At 42.5% G+C, this 16,207-nt stretch overlaps 2 protein-coding genes across 8 annotated transcripts in view; one reads left to right on the forward strand and one right to left on the reverse strand.

Moving 5' to 3' along the window:
* tab2 (TGF-beta activated kinase 1 (MAP3K7) binding protein 2) overlaps positions 1–3,951 on the forward strand; it is a 39,108-nt gene extending 35,157 nt beyond the window's left edge. For 4 of the 6 annotated variants that reach the window (XM_068708586.1, XM_068708589.1, XM_068708585.1 and 1 more), the window contains exons 6-7: positions 575–670; positions 1,751–3,951. In XM_068708586.1, coding sequence (XP_068564687.1) covers positions 575–670; positions 1,751–1,890 — 236 coding nt within the window. In that variant the 3' untranslated portion in view covers positions 1,891–3,951. Of the gene's footprint in view, positions 1–574; positions 671–1,304; positions 1,386–1,750 lie in introns of all 6 variants that reach the window. The other 2 variants (XM_068708591.1, XM_068708590.1) reach the window with 2 other exon arrangements.
* Positions 3,952–6,403: 2,452 nt separating this feature from the next.
* Positions 6,404–15,614, reverse strand: LOC137871037 (probable ribonuclease ZC3H12D). Of its 2 annotated transcripts, none has more exons than XM_068708592.1 (6): positions 15,501–15,614; positions 14,020–14,425; positions 11,157–11,296; positions 8,921–9,155; positions 8,666–8,766; positions 6,404–7,785 (listed from the first exon to the last, which is right to left on the reverse strand). In XM_068708592.1, exons 2-6 carry the CDS (start codon positions 14,316–14,318, stop codon positions 6,866–6,868), a joined length of 1,695 nt encoding a protein of 564 aa, XP_068564693.1. In that variant the 5' UTR covers positions 14,319–14,425; positions 15,501–15,614; the 3' UTR covers positions 6,404–6,865. The 2 variants fall into 2 exon arrangements, with proteins under 2 accessions (XP_068564693.1, XP_068564694.1); XM_068708593.1 differs by lacking the exon at positions 15,501–15,614 and adding an exon at positions 14,993–15,311.
* Positions 15,615–16,207: the final 593 nt, after the last annotated feature.

Raw genomic sequence — 16,207 nt, forward strand, 5'->3', positions numbered from 1 at the left:
CCCTACTTTTTAAATGTTAAAAGCCAGGAATTGGTTGCCAATTTCTTAAAATGGTTAAAATCAAACTTTCAACACTTACTGTTGAGCCCTGAAAAGGCCAGAGAAGTGCACCTCGCTATGTTTAAGACACTACAGCTTTATATTCTCACTTTGATGTTATTACAGTACAGACAATCAATACATTACATTACAGTCATTTAGCAGACGCTTTTATCCAAAGCGACTTACAATTCAGTATCTATCTACACACCGTAGACGCAGCTATGGGAGCAATTTTGGGGTTAAGTGTCTTGCTCAAGGACACATTGACATGAGACTAGTAGAGCAGGCGATTGAACCACCGACCCTCTGATTGAAAGGCAACCCTGCTCTCCACTTAGCCACGGTCACCCACCCAATCATCAGTTGTTTCAGATATTCTATGTAGTCTTGTTGGCGTGTTAATCAGACCACGTGTCAGTGCAGTGTGTTGAGTTGGGGTGTGTATGTATGTGCTTGCTCAAGGTGCTGACCGCATAGCTGCATAGCTCAAATGTCAAACCACTTTTCTTTTCCTTCTCCTTCTGTTTTACAGGACCACACTTTAATCTTAGTGCAAACCATAATTTTTACGACAACATGGGATCTGTTGGTCCTCTCCCACCCAAACCCAAAGGTACTTTATCTATTGGTAAGTTTAGAGGAGGGTGCATGGTTCTGTCTGGACTTTCCTTGCTCCGTTGGACACTTTCCTTAAATTTACAGCATCAATATTGGCCCCTGTTATAATCCTATATATTCCTTCCATTTGTTACCTTATGTGCTGAAGGCCAGGCATAAGGTTGTCATTTCATTAATATATGTATTGCATGCTGTCTTGTAATTTTTTTAGACTGTACTTACTGACTTAAATGACAGTGGTTGCATGTTTTAATAATCGAAAAATTCTTTAAAAATTACATTAGCATTGTTGTATGACCAGTGTTGCGCTCACAAGAGCGAATGAGTAGTTTGCTTTCATTTCTTCCTGTTTTTTTTGTCTTTTAAACTGTTATGATGTTATGACCTTTTAGTTTTTTAGCATCCGGTCCCAGACCACCAGGCTCAGGCACCGCTTCACACCACAGGCCGTAGTTATTGTGCATATTATAATAAAGAACCGGAAACTAGTCTCAAAACTAGAGTATCATGAGACAACATTCCTATCAGCTGGTAAATACAGAGTGAACAACTTTTTTTTTTTTTTTCACCCATCCATCTATCCTACCCCTCATCCGTTCATCACTCCCTTTGTTTCTGCTCGGCTCCATCACTCCCTGGGCCAGATGGGAGAGGATGTAGATATAATGTGACCTCTGAGCTCATGATGGAGCCCTCCTCTGCTCCTTCCCCTCCTCTCCCACTTGGTTGGTATCTCTGTCCTTTCTCCTCTTGTTTCATTTTTCCACCTTTCATCGTCAACCATGTATCTGTGTCTTCAACAAGCTCTGTATGCTTATTTATGGGTAGGACGTTTGAAACAGGGTTACCCCACTAACCCCCAAATCCTGCTCTGTAATACAGGCCCCTGGTGATATTTGATATTGTATTCACACCACGCACCAACTCAAAAAACTTTTCTAAACATTTTTGAGCCAATATGTAGCTGTGTTATCCTTTAACGCCAAGTGACTGATAATGAGATGGCTGCAGTGCATGTTAACACATTTTTCGTGAATTGCACTTCTTCTTCTTCTTATTCTGTTTCCTGACCTCCTCCTCCTCTTCACAGACCCGGGCAGTAAAATTGTGAAGCCCATCGCAGACCAGGAGGAGGACGAGGGGCTGCAGTGGAACTGCACCGCCTGCACCTTCCTAAACCACCCCGCCCTCAACCGCTGTGAACAGTGCGAGTTCCCACGGCACTTCTGAGCCAGCGAGGCCTCGACGTGCCACTGCCACCCGGCCAGACCAGAATAGAAAAAAAGGGCCTCTCTGTTTCTTCTGTTTCGCTCGTCGTATGAAAACTCGGGACGCCGTCGGGCATCATTCGTCTCGTTCTGTCCCTTTCTTCCCTCCTCTCTAAGGTTTGTAGAATGCTGTCCACTGAAGGCTTGACCGGACGGTGTTTACGGCACGTGTTTTTCCACAAAGGCCGGCAGAGTCGGATGATACCTCACCTTAGAGACTCGGATGCCGTGGGGTCGAGTCTGCTCGACGGGTGACACTTTTCCCCCGGGGATACCTCGCTGCTGCCACTTCCAGTATTACGAGTGTTGCCCTGCAGTGTGACGGCACACATACACACCTACACCTACACACACACACACACACACACACACACACACACACACACACACACACACACACACACAACACAGGTGCAAATGTGCCTTTTTACTGATTACATTTTTTTTGTCGTTTTTTTCTTCCTCTGTGGTGGCATGATCGGGGAATTGGGAACTGTGTTCAGCCACTGCTCTTCACCTGAAGGGAAAACTAACAGACGAATCGTGGAACTTTTAAAGTTTGTTTGCTGTTTCTAGAGGATGTCAAAAAGGGGGAACCAGCAGTGTTGCTGCCACTCAAACGTGCCTCTTGCCCCCCCCCCTTCAGTGTCCCCTTTTCTGTGTCCTCAGTCATGAGTTAATGAAAAAGAAACTAAGTTGCATGCTTTGTGTACAGTACACGGAGGCAGAAACTCCCCTCGAGCTTTTTACTGTACATAATTTTAGAATGTGCCTTGAAAGCCTTCTTCCTCACACTATGAATCACGTGTATTTTCTGTAAGTATAGCTTTATAGACTTTATTAACTTTTTTTTTTTTCCTATGTTTTATTTCCCTCTTTCAAACCAATAAGCACCGTGCTCCCCAGTTTGTTTGTTTTTTGTTTTTTGGGTTTTTTTTTTTAAAGCTTTTTGACTTGATTTCTGTGAGAGTTGAAGCCTTGCAGAAGGAGAGGAGCAGAGCAGTTTAAAAAGCCCTTTGCAGTCATCATGAAGCTACGTCTGACCCGGTCCCTTCATCGCTCGTGTGATTGCTGAGTTGTACAATCAGAAGATGCAGCAAAAAGGAAGGCGATGGAGGAGTCTTTTTTTTCTTTTTCTTTTTCTTTTTTTTCAGGACGTCAAATATGTCAGGACTGTCGGGGGGAGGGGGAGAAGTGGTCATAAAGCAAAATTACAAACTGCCAACTTATCTGACAACTGGAATGTAGGTTTAATGTTTTAGGGACAGCTACACCTCTTTGCAAAGAGACACTCTGTTTCCAGTTCAATCAGGATGTCACTGCAGATGGAGCGTCTGATTGGGTTAAAGGTCTCCATGTCGCTGTGCACACCTGAATCAGGTTGTTTTTTTTAGTTAAGAAAGATCAAAGTGAACACGTTTTAGTTTAAAGTGATGTAGAAATATTCATATGTGTCCCGTGCCTTTCTATACAACCGGTCACAATAGTCACAACACCATGGAAGCAGACAACATGACTGTCCACTTTGTATACTCTTATTTGTATTCGGCTCGTTTCATCCTTCTAAGCTTTTATTGATGAGGGTGTTTCTAAAGTTTACTTATTGTCATTACCTTTTAACTGTGGAGTAGTTACTTTTTTTTTTTTTTTTCCCCCACACTTGTGAAACGTTGCCTTGCGTCAGTACCTTAGAACTATTGAATTTGTATCTATTCTGTCACATCCGAGTGCCATTTTTAAAACTGAAATTTTAGTAATGTTTAAACCCATTTAAAAGTAGAAGATGGATTATTGTCTCTTAAGCACTTACGCCATACTTTTTTCCTCTTTTTCTTTTTTCCAATCCAAAGAAACCAGTTTTCATCTTTTATCTGCACCTTGGTGTGAAGAGGCAGTTTATTCATGTTTTATTAAATGGAAAAAATAATTTGGATATCTAAAGTGTTTCTTTGATTTTAGCTGGGAAAACTGTCTTTGTAACAGATAAGTTATTTGTAAAAATAATTAAAAAAATCTATTCTGAGTTTTTTGTCTTTGTGATACTGACATTTTGATCCACTAGATGACAGTAGAGACCAACATAGGTTTGAGGAGAGGCAGCTTGTCTGACATGTAGAGATATACTGTTTACTGTGTATATACATACCACCACCTTAATGTTCCCAAATCTTTACAATAGCATAGTGTGTTTTACAGGCCCTCATAGTAATTGAAACTATCATAGCACAAAAATTGCAGCTAGAAATAATTGTTAACAATGGCTGCATTCCATTTAGGTTTTATTAAATTGCAGGGCTCTAGTATTGTACATGCTGTCTTATTGGGACACTCAATATAATTGTACCATTGTTAATGTCATTTACAGTATTTGTTTAGTATAACTGTTATGACAGATAAAAACATGTTGACCACATGGAAACAGCGCCGGTTTAAGCTCCCAATATCCTGTCAACATTTTCTAAGTTAGCTATCTTAACTTTACAAAATTAGTTTGTAGGCGTCTTAGTTGGCTAGCAACAGAAAATGGCGCTGAATTTCTGTTATTTCAAACCACTAGTCAGTCCAACCCTGTTCCTCTTCACTCAACACATTTAGAAAAAATTAGAAATGATATGAGGTGGAAATGACACGACAGGAGTATTATAAAGTTTTGCTATAACATCCATTAGGTTATGCGTTATATATTCAAGATGACTTTTGTGGGCAGAAATAAACTGACGTCATGTGTATGGAGCCTCTATATTAAATTTTCCCAGTCAAGTGTTATCACAAAATGTTACATTAATATATTGAGACTTTTAAAAAAAACCTGTTCTTTGCTTGTTTTCTCCTATAATATTGTCATTTGGCTAATCATGTGCATAAGAGGCCGTGTTTGTTATGTGAAACTCAATATAAAGAGTGTCAACATGTTGCATGGTTCCTACACTTTGGTCATTCAGATGTCCTCAGACCCTGTTCCCATCACAGACAGATGCCACAGATCACATCCATGTCTCTCCAATCACATGAAGACAATAGCATCAGCGAGGTGGAAGAATCGGTGTCAAATGAGTCACGTGTCATATCACGTGACTCATTTAGGCTTTGAACTGAGGAATACCACTTGTGGTTGAAACATATCCGTCATGTCCACATTAAATTCAAGTAGTTTGTCTTTGTGTTCATAATCTGGTCTCTACCTTTCTCTCTTCATCAGATTACGACTTGTTATTAATTGCATACCGCTGGCATACCATGAGCTTGAATGTTTACATTATTAAAGCAGAAAGCTGAAGTAGTAGTAGTTTTGAAGCATGCTATACTGTATTTACATGATATTAAACTTGCATTGACACAACAGCGCGGTTGCGGTAGGATATCAGAGCACCAGCAGACCTGAGACCAACTGGCCACCTCCCTCTTAAAGGATCATGAATGCATTAAATAATCAAAGTTGCGCAATGAATGTATCCAAACGTAATGGTGTAAAAGTAATGCCTTTTCTCTAAAAATCTGCTCAAGTAAGAGCAAAAATGATGTCGCATTAAAACTACTTTGACAAGTACGAAATACGTAAAAAAGTCACTTGAATACATATAACAGAGTAAATATAATACGTTATTACCCACATCTGTGTCGCTAATGTGAGTTACTGTACAGTACATGTTCATACATGATTCTGTTTGTTATATTTTTTCTTGCTTGAATATAGTTTACGGTAATTCATCTCTGTGTGTGTAACATGTTCAGCAGCAGTTATAATAGGCTTGGCGCAATTTTAATTTACGTCACAAAATGCTCTCATTTCTGTCATTTCCTCACATAACCAGCTGCTTAAATACTGTAACTTTACTCTTGTAAGCAGAAGAAATATGCTAGTAATGGCATATCAGTTTACTCAATGATTTTAATATTTGATGGCTTCTACGGTAGATAATTGACCGGTGTGATCTGTAACCCTTTTCATATAGCATTGTGATTACTGGAATAATTCTGGAAAATTTTACACACATACAATCAATATATATTATATATATTATATATACTGTGTATATATTATAGTGTCTCATAAATAAATTCTGTCATAAAGAGACATAGCATAATATGCCAAAAAAAAATTCTTAAAATATGTCATAGAATAGAATGCCATGATATACTATTATATAGTATGGCATAATACAAAATGTCAGTATATCGGGGACTAAAAGTCAGGATATCTGCTGCTTTAAATTTCACCTTAAAAATAAAACTCATGCAAGTCCAACACATTTATGGAAATGCAACTGGACTGCCTCTTTAAATGTTACTATTTAAAAAAATCTGTCACACAGGGCTGAACTCCACTGGCCCAAAGATGTCAGCATAATGATGGAAAACACCTGCTGCATCAACACTGAATAGATTGGAGCAACACTTGAGAGGTTTAACCAGCAGAGAGCAGTGCAGCAGGAGCAGCTCTCAGTTTGAATCAGTGTTCATTTAAAGACATGAGAGAGATTTATTTGAGTGCTTTTATTTCACAGGGACAGCAAAAACACACAATTCATAGAAAAACAAGTCAACGGCATTTCTTTACACAGAATAGTATAATAGAGTTCCTCACTTTGAGGCAACATGAGAAAACAACACATGCTGCTTTAATAAACGATTTCCGCTGCTACAATAAGTAGCATGTATGGAGCGTAGTGCATTGCACTTTTATTTTAAAGAAATAGCATTCGGTCTGCTACGTTTTCAAGACTTCATCAGATCAAGTCACTTTTAATGCTGAAAATAAAGGGTGAGTTTGGAATGTGGTCAAGTACGAGTCATACTTCTTTCACGTAATAATCAAGAGAACTAAAAACGTTCTCTCTTTTTTATTTTGTTGCAGTTTTCACTTTGCTTCTGGGATGAGAACTCCGGTGTGGACTCAGTTTGAGTCAAAAAAATGTAATAAAAAGTGCCTTTCTAATCTAGAAGGAGATGTGGCTGGTCCTGTAGCTCTGGATGAGAGAAATCAGTTCGGTCATGTCTGAGATGTGTGGGTAAGCGTTCATGACTTGCTCTACCGTGCTCTGAGGGAAGAGAGTGCTCAGCTGGCTCCTCAGGCCCTTCCTCTGCTCGCTGGTCGGGTTCTTGGCGCCGCACTGCGCCCACGGGTACCTTGGTAAGCTGTGGGTCTGTCTGTAAGAGGGCTGTCTCAAGTACTCCTTCTCTGAAAAGTGGCCGGGATGCTCCCCATTATGTGGAGGCAGAGCAGGGCAGGAGCCCCATGCTGGGTGTTGGCGGTGGCACATTCTCGTCTCCTGGTGGCTGCACCTGCACTGGCTGCACACGGGCCGTTCGCAGGGCACCGAACCATTCTGATGAGGGTAGTAACCTCCCCCGCCCAGGCAGGGCCTCTGGGCGGTTCCGCCGAAGGACCCTGAGAATGAGTAGTCGTCGTGGCTCAGGCTGTAGCTGGCCACACCGCTGCTGTAGCTGTGCAGAGGACGCTCCAGGCTGTAGGGAGTGTCCTGGATGTAGAGCCTGGACATGGAGCCCTCCATGGATCCGAAAGCCTCGTCCACTTCCGGGCTCGGGCAGAGGCGGAGGCTCGTGTTGGCTTGGCTTCTCGGGCTACCGCCATCTCTTTGGTAGACAAACTGTTCGCTGGGCGAAGCCCTGTGGGATTGATCTTCGAAGCTCAGAGGCGGAGGGGTAGACGAGGTGTATCTGAGCTCCGGCTGATACGCAACAGGGCGGCAGTGCGCGTCCTGCGGGCTCGGTTTGGGCGAGAAGTTCTTGGCTCTGTCTCTCAGCGCTCTCAGCTCATCGGCCACAGACAGCTGCGATTGGTTGGCCCGCTCCGGGTGGTAGAACTTGCACTTGACTCCATAAGTGCACTTCTTTCCTGATAGAAAGAAAGAAAGAAGAGGTTATTTATGGGCCGTAACCAACAAAAACTGCGACCCCCTACTGACTCTACTTTACTCTGAGAGCGGCAAAAGATTACATTACGTTGAAATCATAGTTTCAATGAAGGCAGATGAAAACTTTGTAAGGAGTCTGCAAAGAGGTAACGCAAGGACAGAGATTTGGGAACACAGCTTCTACTTCTCAAAATCTCAAAACTGTCGGGACTTTAATACTTCCTGTATGGGATGAGAAAACATTCCGGTCTTGTGAAATCTTTTCTAAACTAGTTGGATAATTAAAAATAAATCCACTGTGGCCAATCAGAGTGGGAAAAGTCTGCACACTAGATTTAGGTTGACTCCTAATAACTTTGACCAAAAGGGTCAGCATTCACTTGGCCAATGAATAAAATCCTGGAATGGCACACAATTTTGTACATTTGTTTGTTCCCAGACGATGTGTCCTCATGACTTCTGTGATGCCCCGACGACTTTTCATATTATTACGTCTTATATGTTTGGATTACTTTATGACCAACAGATATAATGACATTCTCATCAGCTTCAGCTGTACTCTGTGGAAACGCGCTAAACTAAGACAATCATTGCAAACATTATACCTGCTAAACACCCGGATGTTCATCGGGAGCATGTTTGCATGCCAACATTAGCATTTATCATAAGGCAGAGCTGTGCCTTTTAGTGCAGCCTCGCAGTGGACTCTTGTTTCCAGATGAACCGCAGGTTGATTCAGTGGAATGTAAAATGCATTGCTGGTTGTCATGGTGTTGGTTTTAATCCCCCAGGACAGGACAGGGAAGTCTAACCTGAGTGCTAGTGTTCTTCTGTCGGGTGAAACAGAAGAGTAAAACCAACCGTAAGGACAGTGCTTGTTGTCCAGGGTCCATGACTTCTTCCGCAGGAAATCATCGATGGTGGGACCATTTCTACCCAGAGGATCGTCTGGAGGCATAAACCTGCACCAACACGGACACACAGTTAGGATCAGGTGACATCAGTTACAATGCATGGTGTTATTTTGGTGCAAAAGGGAACCCTCTCTTAAAAGATGTTAGCAGAAGAGCAGCCCCTACATGTGCACAGAGGCCTTAAAGCCACCATCAGGCTTACTTGTCATTAGCGAAGGTGTACATCAGCAGCCTTTCCTCGATGAACTTCTTCCACTGGGGATTCTCCGTCTGCAGGTCGCGGTAGTTGTCGTTGGACACGATGATGCCGTCCGAGTCGAAGGCCAGCTTGATGATGTAGCGGTCGTCGTAGCACACCACCCTCTTGCCGTTCACGCAGCGAGACGGCGTGTACACCAGAATCTTCCTCCTCTCCAGCTCGTGGAGCACATGTTGATCTAGGAAACACATGAACACATTTTTTTAGAAAGTCAGTCCGAAGAAATACAAAAAAAGCGCAAAGCATTTTGCATTTTTTTTCTTTCTGTGTGGAACCACTACAAGGTTGATATATGAATGAGTCCCCAGCATGCAGCACTGTTCTATAAGCAGAAGATAACGGCCAAAATTATTGCTGTGGAAACATGAACTACTCTGGTGCTAGCTGAACGGTTTCCATGGATAATCAACAAAGGTGCACCTGTACCTATCGAGGTTGGCGCTACATTTCAAATGAGCAGCCAACATGCTCGCTGATAATTTACTGAGGCAGGTGACATGCACGTGGCAGCCCACTTGAGCTTTCATCTTTATCTGTAGTATCATTGTTGTGATAATGAGCTTTACACCATGACCATAAAAGGGTTGGAACTGCACTTGGCCTGGAGGATGCTTCCTTGTAGTCTGATAATGATCACTTTCAGTAAAAAGACATTTGTAGCTGACATGAACAAAATACTTGATTTCAGTTTTGGTAGTTCCACTTCCTTATTGTTTGATAAGTTAACCGTGAACAGTTAGAAACTTGTGCAACCCATTGGATGGACTCCAATGAAGGATCAGGCTGTCAAACAGGATGAAAGATAGCAGCATATGACATGCCAGAACAGATGATATTTTTTCTCATTTCCTTGACTTCGGTGATGAGTAATCCTAGCTGGGAAATTTCCGGCTCATGTCCTCAATATTGTGAAAGATACTCTTCTTCTTTTACATCCGTGTATTCAAATGAATCTGATTGTTTTGCTGATGCGAGTTAGTGGACTGATAGTATTCATGCTCAGCACAACAATTCATTTGTGCTTCAAAAGTCTGAGTGTCAGACTGATTTTCTTTAAAACACCCTTCATATATTTTGAATATACTAAACATACAGTATGTCATTACATCTGATGGTGAGATGATGCTCAGGCCAGTGAGCAACTGTTCTGGGTCATTATTGCGAATACAGAACTATGGGAGCAAGTTAACTCAAGTTTAAGTTACGTTACAAGCGTGTTTATTTTAGGCCAAATGTTTCTTTTCTTATCCTAACTAACTACTTTTGTTTCGCTTAACCTAACTGGTGTCACTTTCATGCCCAAGTAGCAAAACTGTGACATAGTGGAGCATTTAGCAGCTAAAGAGACACCAGAGCTAAAACGGAGAGTGAATATTTGACTTAATAGTGGACAGAAATGTGACTCAAAATGATTGGTAGTGCTGCTCCGTGCCTGCTGGATGATTTTATTTTTGTCAACATGTTTGCCGAAACGACTTTGTATGCTTGTTGTTACTGCCCACAAATGGCTGAAGATCCAATTATTGCAGCTTTAAATTGGAAGTGACATCAATGATGTATCGCTTCAAGCAGCAAGATGGAGAGCTGTTCAGCGTTGGCAGAGGTTTGTGCTCTTGAGGCACCTTGAAATGTCTGTTAAATTTCCCCGACAGCACATAATGGATTATGGGTTATGACTCCCACATTAAGAATTCGTCTCTTCGCAGATGAACTGAGCCTGTAACACTCTGTAACGAAGCTTGAAAGCTGCATTAAAAGCCTTCATAATGAAATATGGCGTTGCTACAAAGACTGAATTTCTGACCACATGAGACTGTAGTGTCAGTTGGCGCAACCATAACTGAGGCTTAAATTCTGGTCGGTCCTGATTGGCAGTGCTTAAATACGACGGTTATTGTGTTTGTCTTTCGGCACAACTTCCTCAACCAGAATCTCGTGGCACCACATGACAGGGCCACGCTCAATCCATCGTCTATAAACCACCTGCAGCTGTTTCAATACAACATGACATCCCGATTGGGTGAGGTCGGCAAAGAATGTGCACACAAACCTGAGGAAACTGAGCAAAAGCAACATGGGAGTTGTCACAGGTTTGTGGTGTCTCCCCTTTTAACTGACCTCACCACCTTATCAGAGAGAGAGTGGTCGGCGGCACCTCAGCCCGGTGACGCAACCTCACCTGTGATAGGCGCCTCCGGCCGCGGCTGCTCCTTCCTCCACAGGGGAACGAACACGGTGATGTCTCGCAGCCCTTTGTCCCAGAACCAGCTCACCGCCAGCTGGAGGCCCTGGCACGAAAACACCTTCTTGTCGCCATGGCTACAAAGACACAGAATCCAGAGTCAACAAAAAAAACGACTTCTTCTTTTGTGTTTCCGTGCACGCAACTGTATGCACACACACACACACACACACACACACACACACACACACACACACACCTCCCCTTTTCAGGAAGTAGATGTGTCGCAAGGCATGCGCTCACAGTTCTCTAAAACAAAATTGCAATAGTAAGTTGATGCAGAACAGACTGTTCACCTCCACTTTTTCAAGGCACTTTCTCTCTTATTAAAAATATATAATTGTATTATATTTTTTTTTTTGTATTGAGAAAATACATAAAAGAGCACAAGTAACTTGAAAATCATCACCAGCAGTTGAGTAAAGTCTGGCATGCTTTCTGGTTCAATAGTACTGGATCGCCTTACAAATGTCTCTTCTCTGAAATCCAAACCTCACTGTAACACAAGGCCGTTCTAAAGAGCTACTGGTGAAGTAAACAGGGTTGTTTTGCCCGCCAGCAAAAGTAAAACGTGTGTGCGTGTTTATGCGCGCGCGTTCATGCGACTGTAGTTCCCCTTCTCCCTGTCAGCAGGAAGTGGTAAAGCACTTTGAATACAACAGGTCTTTTTTGTTTTTTTATATCTGCCTAGTCTTAGATAAGAGCATGCCTCTACTTAAAATGTCAGCTCTAGCTCAAACAAAAGCAGTCTATTTTCTTTTTTTTTAATTTAATATTTATTTTTCATTTTTTCTTTTGGGTTTGTTTGTTTGATACATCTCTGTTTTTTTATTTTAGAAAATGCCTTTTGAGATTGCTTCATGTTAACCCAATAATAATTTGGTACCAAAGGCCAGGCCAGGCTTGGCGTGAGTGTTTGGAGTCTGAATGCAGGTATATCTTACATAACTTTATTGGCGCGTCATAAAGATGCCTTTGAATGATGTTTCCTTGATCCTTTATACTTGCAGCCTGAAGCACTTTCCTTGAGTTGAACTATAAAACCACAGGAGACTCATGTCAGGAGCAGCGCCTTTAATGTAAACAAGCTATCACTGACTGTTCATTCATCTTGAATATGTTTTAATCTAATTTAGTTGAAAATTAAAGTTAAACTACTTCTTCTGAAGGCTGCGTCCTACTGCAAAGTATTCTCCTGTTTTACGTGGCGATATAAGGTTGGCTAGTATAAAACAGAAGTTTTCTTTCTTCCTTTTTTTTTTAGCCAGTTGGGGGCAACGCATCAGGTTGTAAACGCTGATATATTGAGTGGCATTATGGGAAATGTAGGAGCCAGGTTTTTTGGGGGGGAGGTTGAGCCATAAGATGGGCTTAAAGTCATGCACCATCTCAACCTTTTTTAAATCTGTCTCTCAATTCAGTCCAAATGCTATACTATAGGGAACCGTCGAGGTGACTCAGCGAACGTCAGTTCTGACAGCAGAACCGGATAACCGAGTAACTCTGAAGAGGCGCGTACAGGGAAGTGGAGCCCGATGAGAGACTCCGTGCCTGAGGCCAACCACAGTTACGCGCCCGCCTCTCCTGGGAATGAAGGTGTTACAGTAAACCCTCTAACCCTCTTCTTCCTGTGTCCTTACAGGAATATGTGTTGTGAAAACATTGCTCTTTTGTTTCCCCCTTTTGAATTTACAGCATGCCCTCTCTCCTATTGACGCGTTATTTGTTTGAGCAAATTCGACTCAGAACTTCCACGTTTACCAACAGGTAAAAATTGAGATTAGATGACGCGGCAATTTCACGCCGGTATAGAGTTATATGCACATTGCAGAGTCACGCGAGATGAGAGTATCATCTCAAACGGCTTGAATCTGACTTTTTATTTTATTTGAGTGGACAGAGGATAATGAAAGGAGCACATCATGTTTTCACTTCCCATATTAAAGAGGAAGTGTGCCGCGATCGATTCTGTGAAGTGAAACAAGATTTGACACAAATAAGGGACGCTGTCATGTGAACGGAAATTCATTTTTAACACTAAAATAGTGCAGTTGTAATGTTCTTTTTTAAATTCAATTACGCACATGAATAAACATCTGCGCTATTTGTAAAAGCGTCACACCTGAAGAAAGTATTTTTTTCCAGGAAGTAAAGAAAGATAAAAAAAAATTCTCATTGTCATGTAAAATATGTATTTAATGTTTGGCTTGGCCTAAGATTGAAATTCCAGCGAGACAGTGTCTGAAAGAAACTGCGTGCACACTGCATTTACTCAAGTAGCATACTTAAAGCACAACTTTGAGATACCACCATTTTTACTTTATACGTGTACTTTTACTCCACAACATTTCAGAGGCATATTTGTTTTACAACTCCAGTTGCAGATTCAGATTTTTGCAAATCTCGATAAACCTCTAAAATATGTATCATGTATCAATATATATTCAATTACATATAAAGTAATTACATAGAGCTCCACCCTGACAATAATTTAAATCTTGCAAATATATAAAGTAACTAGTAATAATAATAATAATAATAATAATAATAATAATAATAATCAGATAATGAGGAAATAATACAACGCTCTTAGAAGCACCATTCTGCCCAACAACTACTGTTGATACTTTAAGTATTTTGCTATTAATACTTTTACTAAAACTGTACTAATAAAATGACAGCAGAGTATACAAAGTTGCATATTTTTACTGAAGTAAAAGACATGACTACTTCCTCCACCGCTGCAGCTGAAGATATGCATACAATAAGACAAGTATTCTTAAATTGTGAGTGGACTCACCTCATGGCCACGTTGCTTCCATCTATAACCACTGGTCTGAAACCAGCGACGGGCTCTCTGTCCGATCCGGGTCTGGGTAGACCGGGACCGGGGCTGCAGCCTCTGGACACCAGCTTGGGACTGTTCGGGACGCTTCCATTGCCGCCGCGAGTGTGGCAGGTCTTTATCAGCTCCTCCAGGATGTCGTTGGTCTGGGCGTCGTGGCGGAGGCTCTCCAGCACCCTCAGGATGTCACTGTGCGAGTACCCCAACTTGAGGAACCGCTCCACCTTGGCGTGCTGCTGCATCTGGTGGTCCATGACGGACGCCTATTCGGAACGCGTGTGAACCTCGGCCCTTCACTCGGGTTCTGTCCGGCCGGGGACTCCTCGCCTCCTTACTTGTCAGCGTCTCCGTGGCAACGGGCCTGTGTTTTTTTTGACAGGTGAGAGAATGGAGGCAGAGTCAAACCTCAGTCACTGTAAACACAGGAAGCACGAGGGGGGGGGTTACCACAACCTCATGACTGCCAACGCAAGCACAAACACTGACGTCACGCTGGTTAAGAAAGCCCCCTGTCTCTGTCTCTCTCACGCACACACATACACGCACACAAGAGACGTACCTGAGGGGTCTGCACTGGGCTATTTTGACCTCCAGTGCCACCGAGGTCCCGTGCCAAAACACACATGAATGAAATGATGTGGGCGCGAGGGCTATTAATACCACGGGCCTCACTCCATTCACACTTATTGCTCGTTCTGGAACCTCCCCACCCCCCTCTTGGACTTCATGACCAAAGAGAAAGATCACACTCGTGCATTTTGAGGGCTTTATTTTTTTTTTCTCTCTCTCTCTCCCCCACCAGCAGAGCTATTCTGAGTACAGAACTTGGAACAGGTATCACACCTGACCCGATGAAAGCGCCACCGGTACCGGGCGAGAGAGAGAGAGAGAGAGAGAGAGAGAGAGAGAGAGAGAGAGAGAGACTCACTTTGAAGCATTTCTTCTTTGTACAGTCTTTTAGATCCTCGCTACGCAAGATGGCTCGGTTAGCGTTTGCTGCAGTTTCGTGTGTCAACTTGACATTTGAAGTATGAGGAAAAAATATGTTTGTTTTCTATTTATTTTGTTAAAAATCCGAGGCATCCTCTCTTTCTCTGCATGGGGCTTCGCTTTGCACAGCTTTGCTACAAACCACATCCTTCTAATGTTTCCCCCTTCCTGCGGCAAAAACACCTCGGCTTCATTGCCTCTCAAACTTCAGCAACCTTTGCTCTTTGCAACGCCGCACTCAAGTCAGCAACACGCAACCTGCCCCCCTCCCCCCACACACACACACACACACACACACACCGGCAACTACCTGTCTCTTACGATCTATAACAAGTCTGAACAAGGCAAAGACCGCCGGCTTCAGCCTGAGAAATTCATAAGGTAAGATAACAAACACTAAAGCTAGACATTGTCACGTGGCTCAGGTTGTCTGGTTCTGTACTTACACATTAAACAGGTGCTGGATCGGAGCCCCGAGTCTCTCCCCCGCTGTCTCTCTCTCTCTCTCTCTCTCTCTCTCTCTCTCTGTGAGTGAGTGGCTCTGACAAGCAGCCGGTCTGTGTGAAGCTGCCCTGACTCATTGGAGGAAGTTACTGCTCGCTACTGAGAAAAAAAGAGCAAGGAAGAGAACGCTCTGTGAATTAGTGACTACTTCCTCATCAGGGCTGATCTGGGAGCCTGGGGGCTCATTTTAATCTCTTCTCTTGTTTTTTTATTTTTTGGAGAGCTTTTTATTTTGTGTCGCGGTGAAAAATAAATGCTGACCGAATGTCTGTGACAAAGTATGTATAGCACCAGACAGCAAGCAATCATTTGTGCACTTTGTGCAGATAATACAGAAAAGACGTGTTAATTAGTGAGCTTTAGAAAAAATCACAATTATTTGTGATTTAGAAATAATGTCATGTCAGCTAGCCCGACTGAGCAAAGGGGAACCTCCTGGACAAACATAACACAAAACATCAGCGGTGACGTTCACAAAACCACAAGGAGACGCAAAGTGACATTTTATTAAGGGTAAACTCAAAACTGGGGTAGAGTTCACCAGAACTGCCTCTAATTCTGAGAAGTGTTCTGAGAGTGTTCATGCTCACACAAAGCAACCGAGGAGCTCCCTGCACACCCATTCACTAGATCCAACAGCCTTTGGATA

The sequence above is a fragment of the Cebidichthys violaceus genome, unplaced genomic scaffold (assembly GCF_023349555.1).
Source record: "Cebidichthys violaceus isolate CVI_PGR_0920_01 unplaced genomic scaffold, fCebVio1.0.p SCAF_14, whole genome shotgun sequence".
In the NCBI taxonomy this organism is placed as follows: Eukaryota; Metazoa; Chordata; class Actinopteri; order Perciformes; family Stichaeidae; genus Cebidichthys; species Cebidichthys violaceus.

Excerpts from the sequence above, each read along its gene's own strand:
- LOC137871037 (XM_068708592.1), bottom strand. The coding sequence starts at position 14,318 with ATGGACCACCAGATGCAGCAGCACGCCAAGGTGGAGCGGTTCCTCAAG. Across the intron at positions 11,297-14,019 it reads GGAAGCAACGTGGCCATGAG|CCATGGCGACAAGAAGGTGT; the intron begins GTGAGTCCACTC and ends GTGTCTTTGTAG. Across the intron at positions 7,786-8,665 it reads CAACAAGCACTGTCCTTACG|GAAAGAAGTGCACTTATGGA; the intron begins GTTGGTTTTACT and ends TCTTTCTATCAG.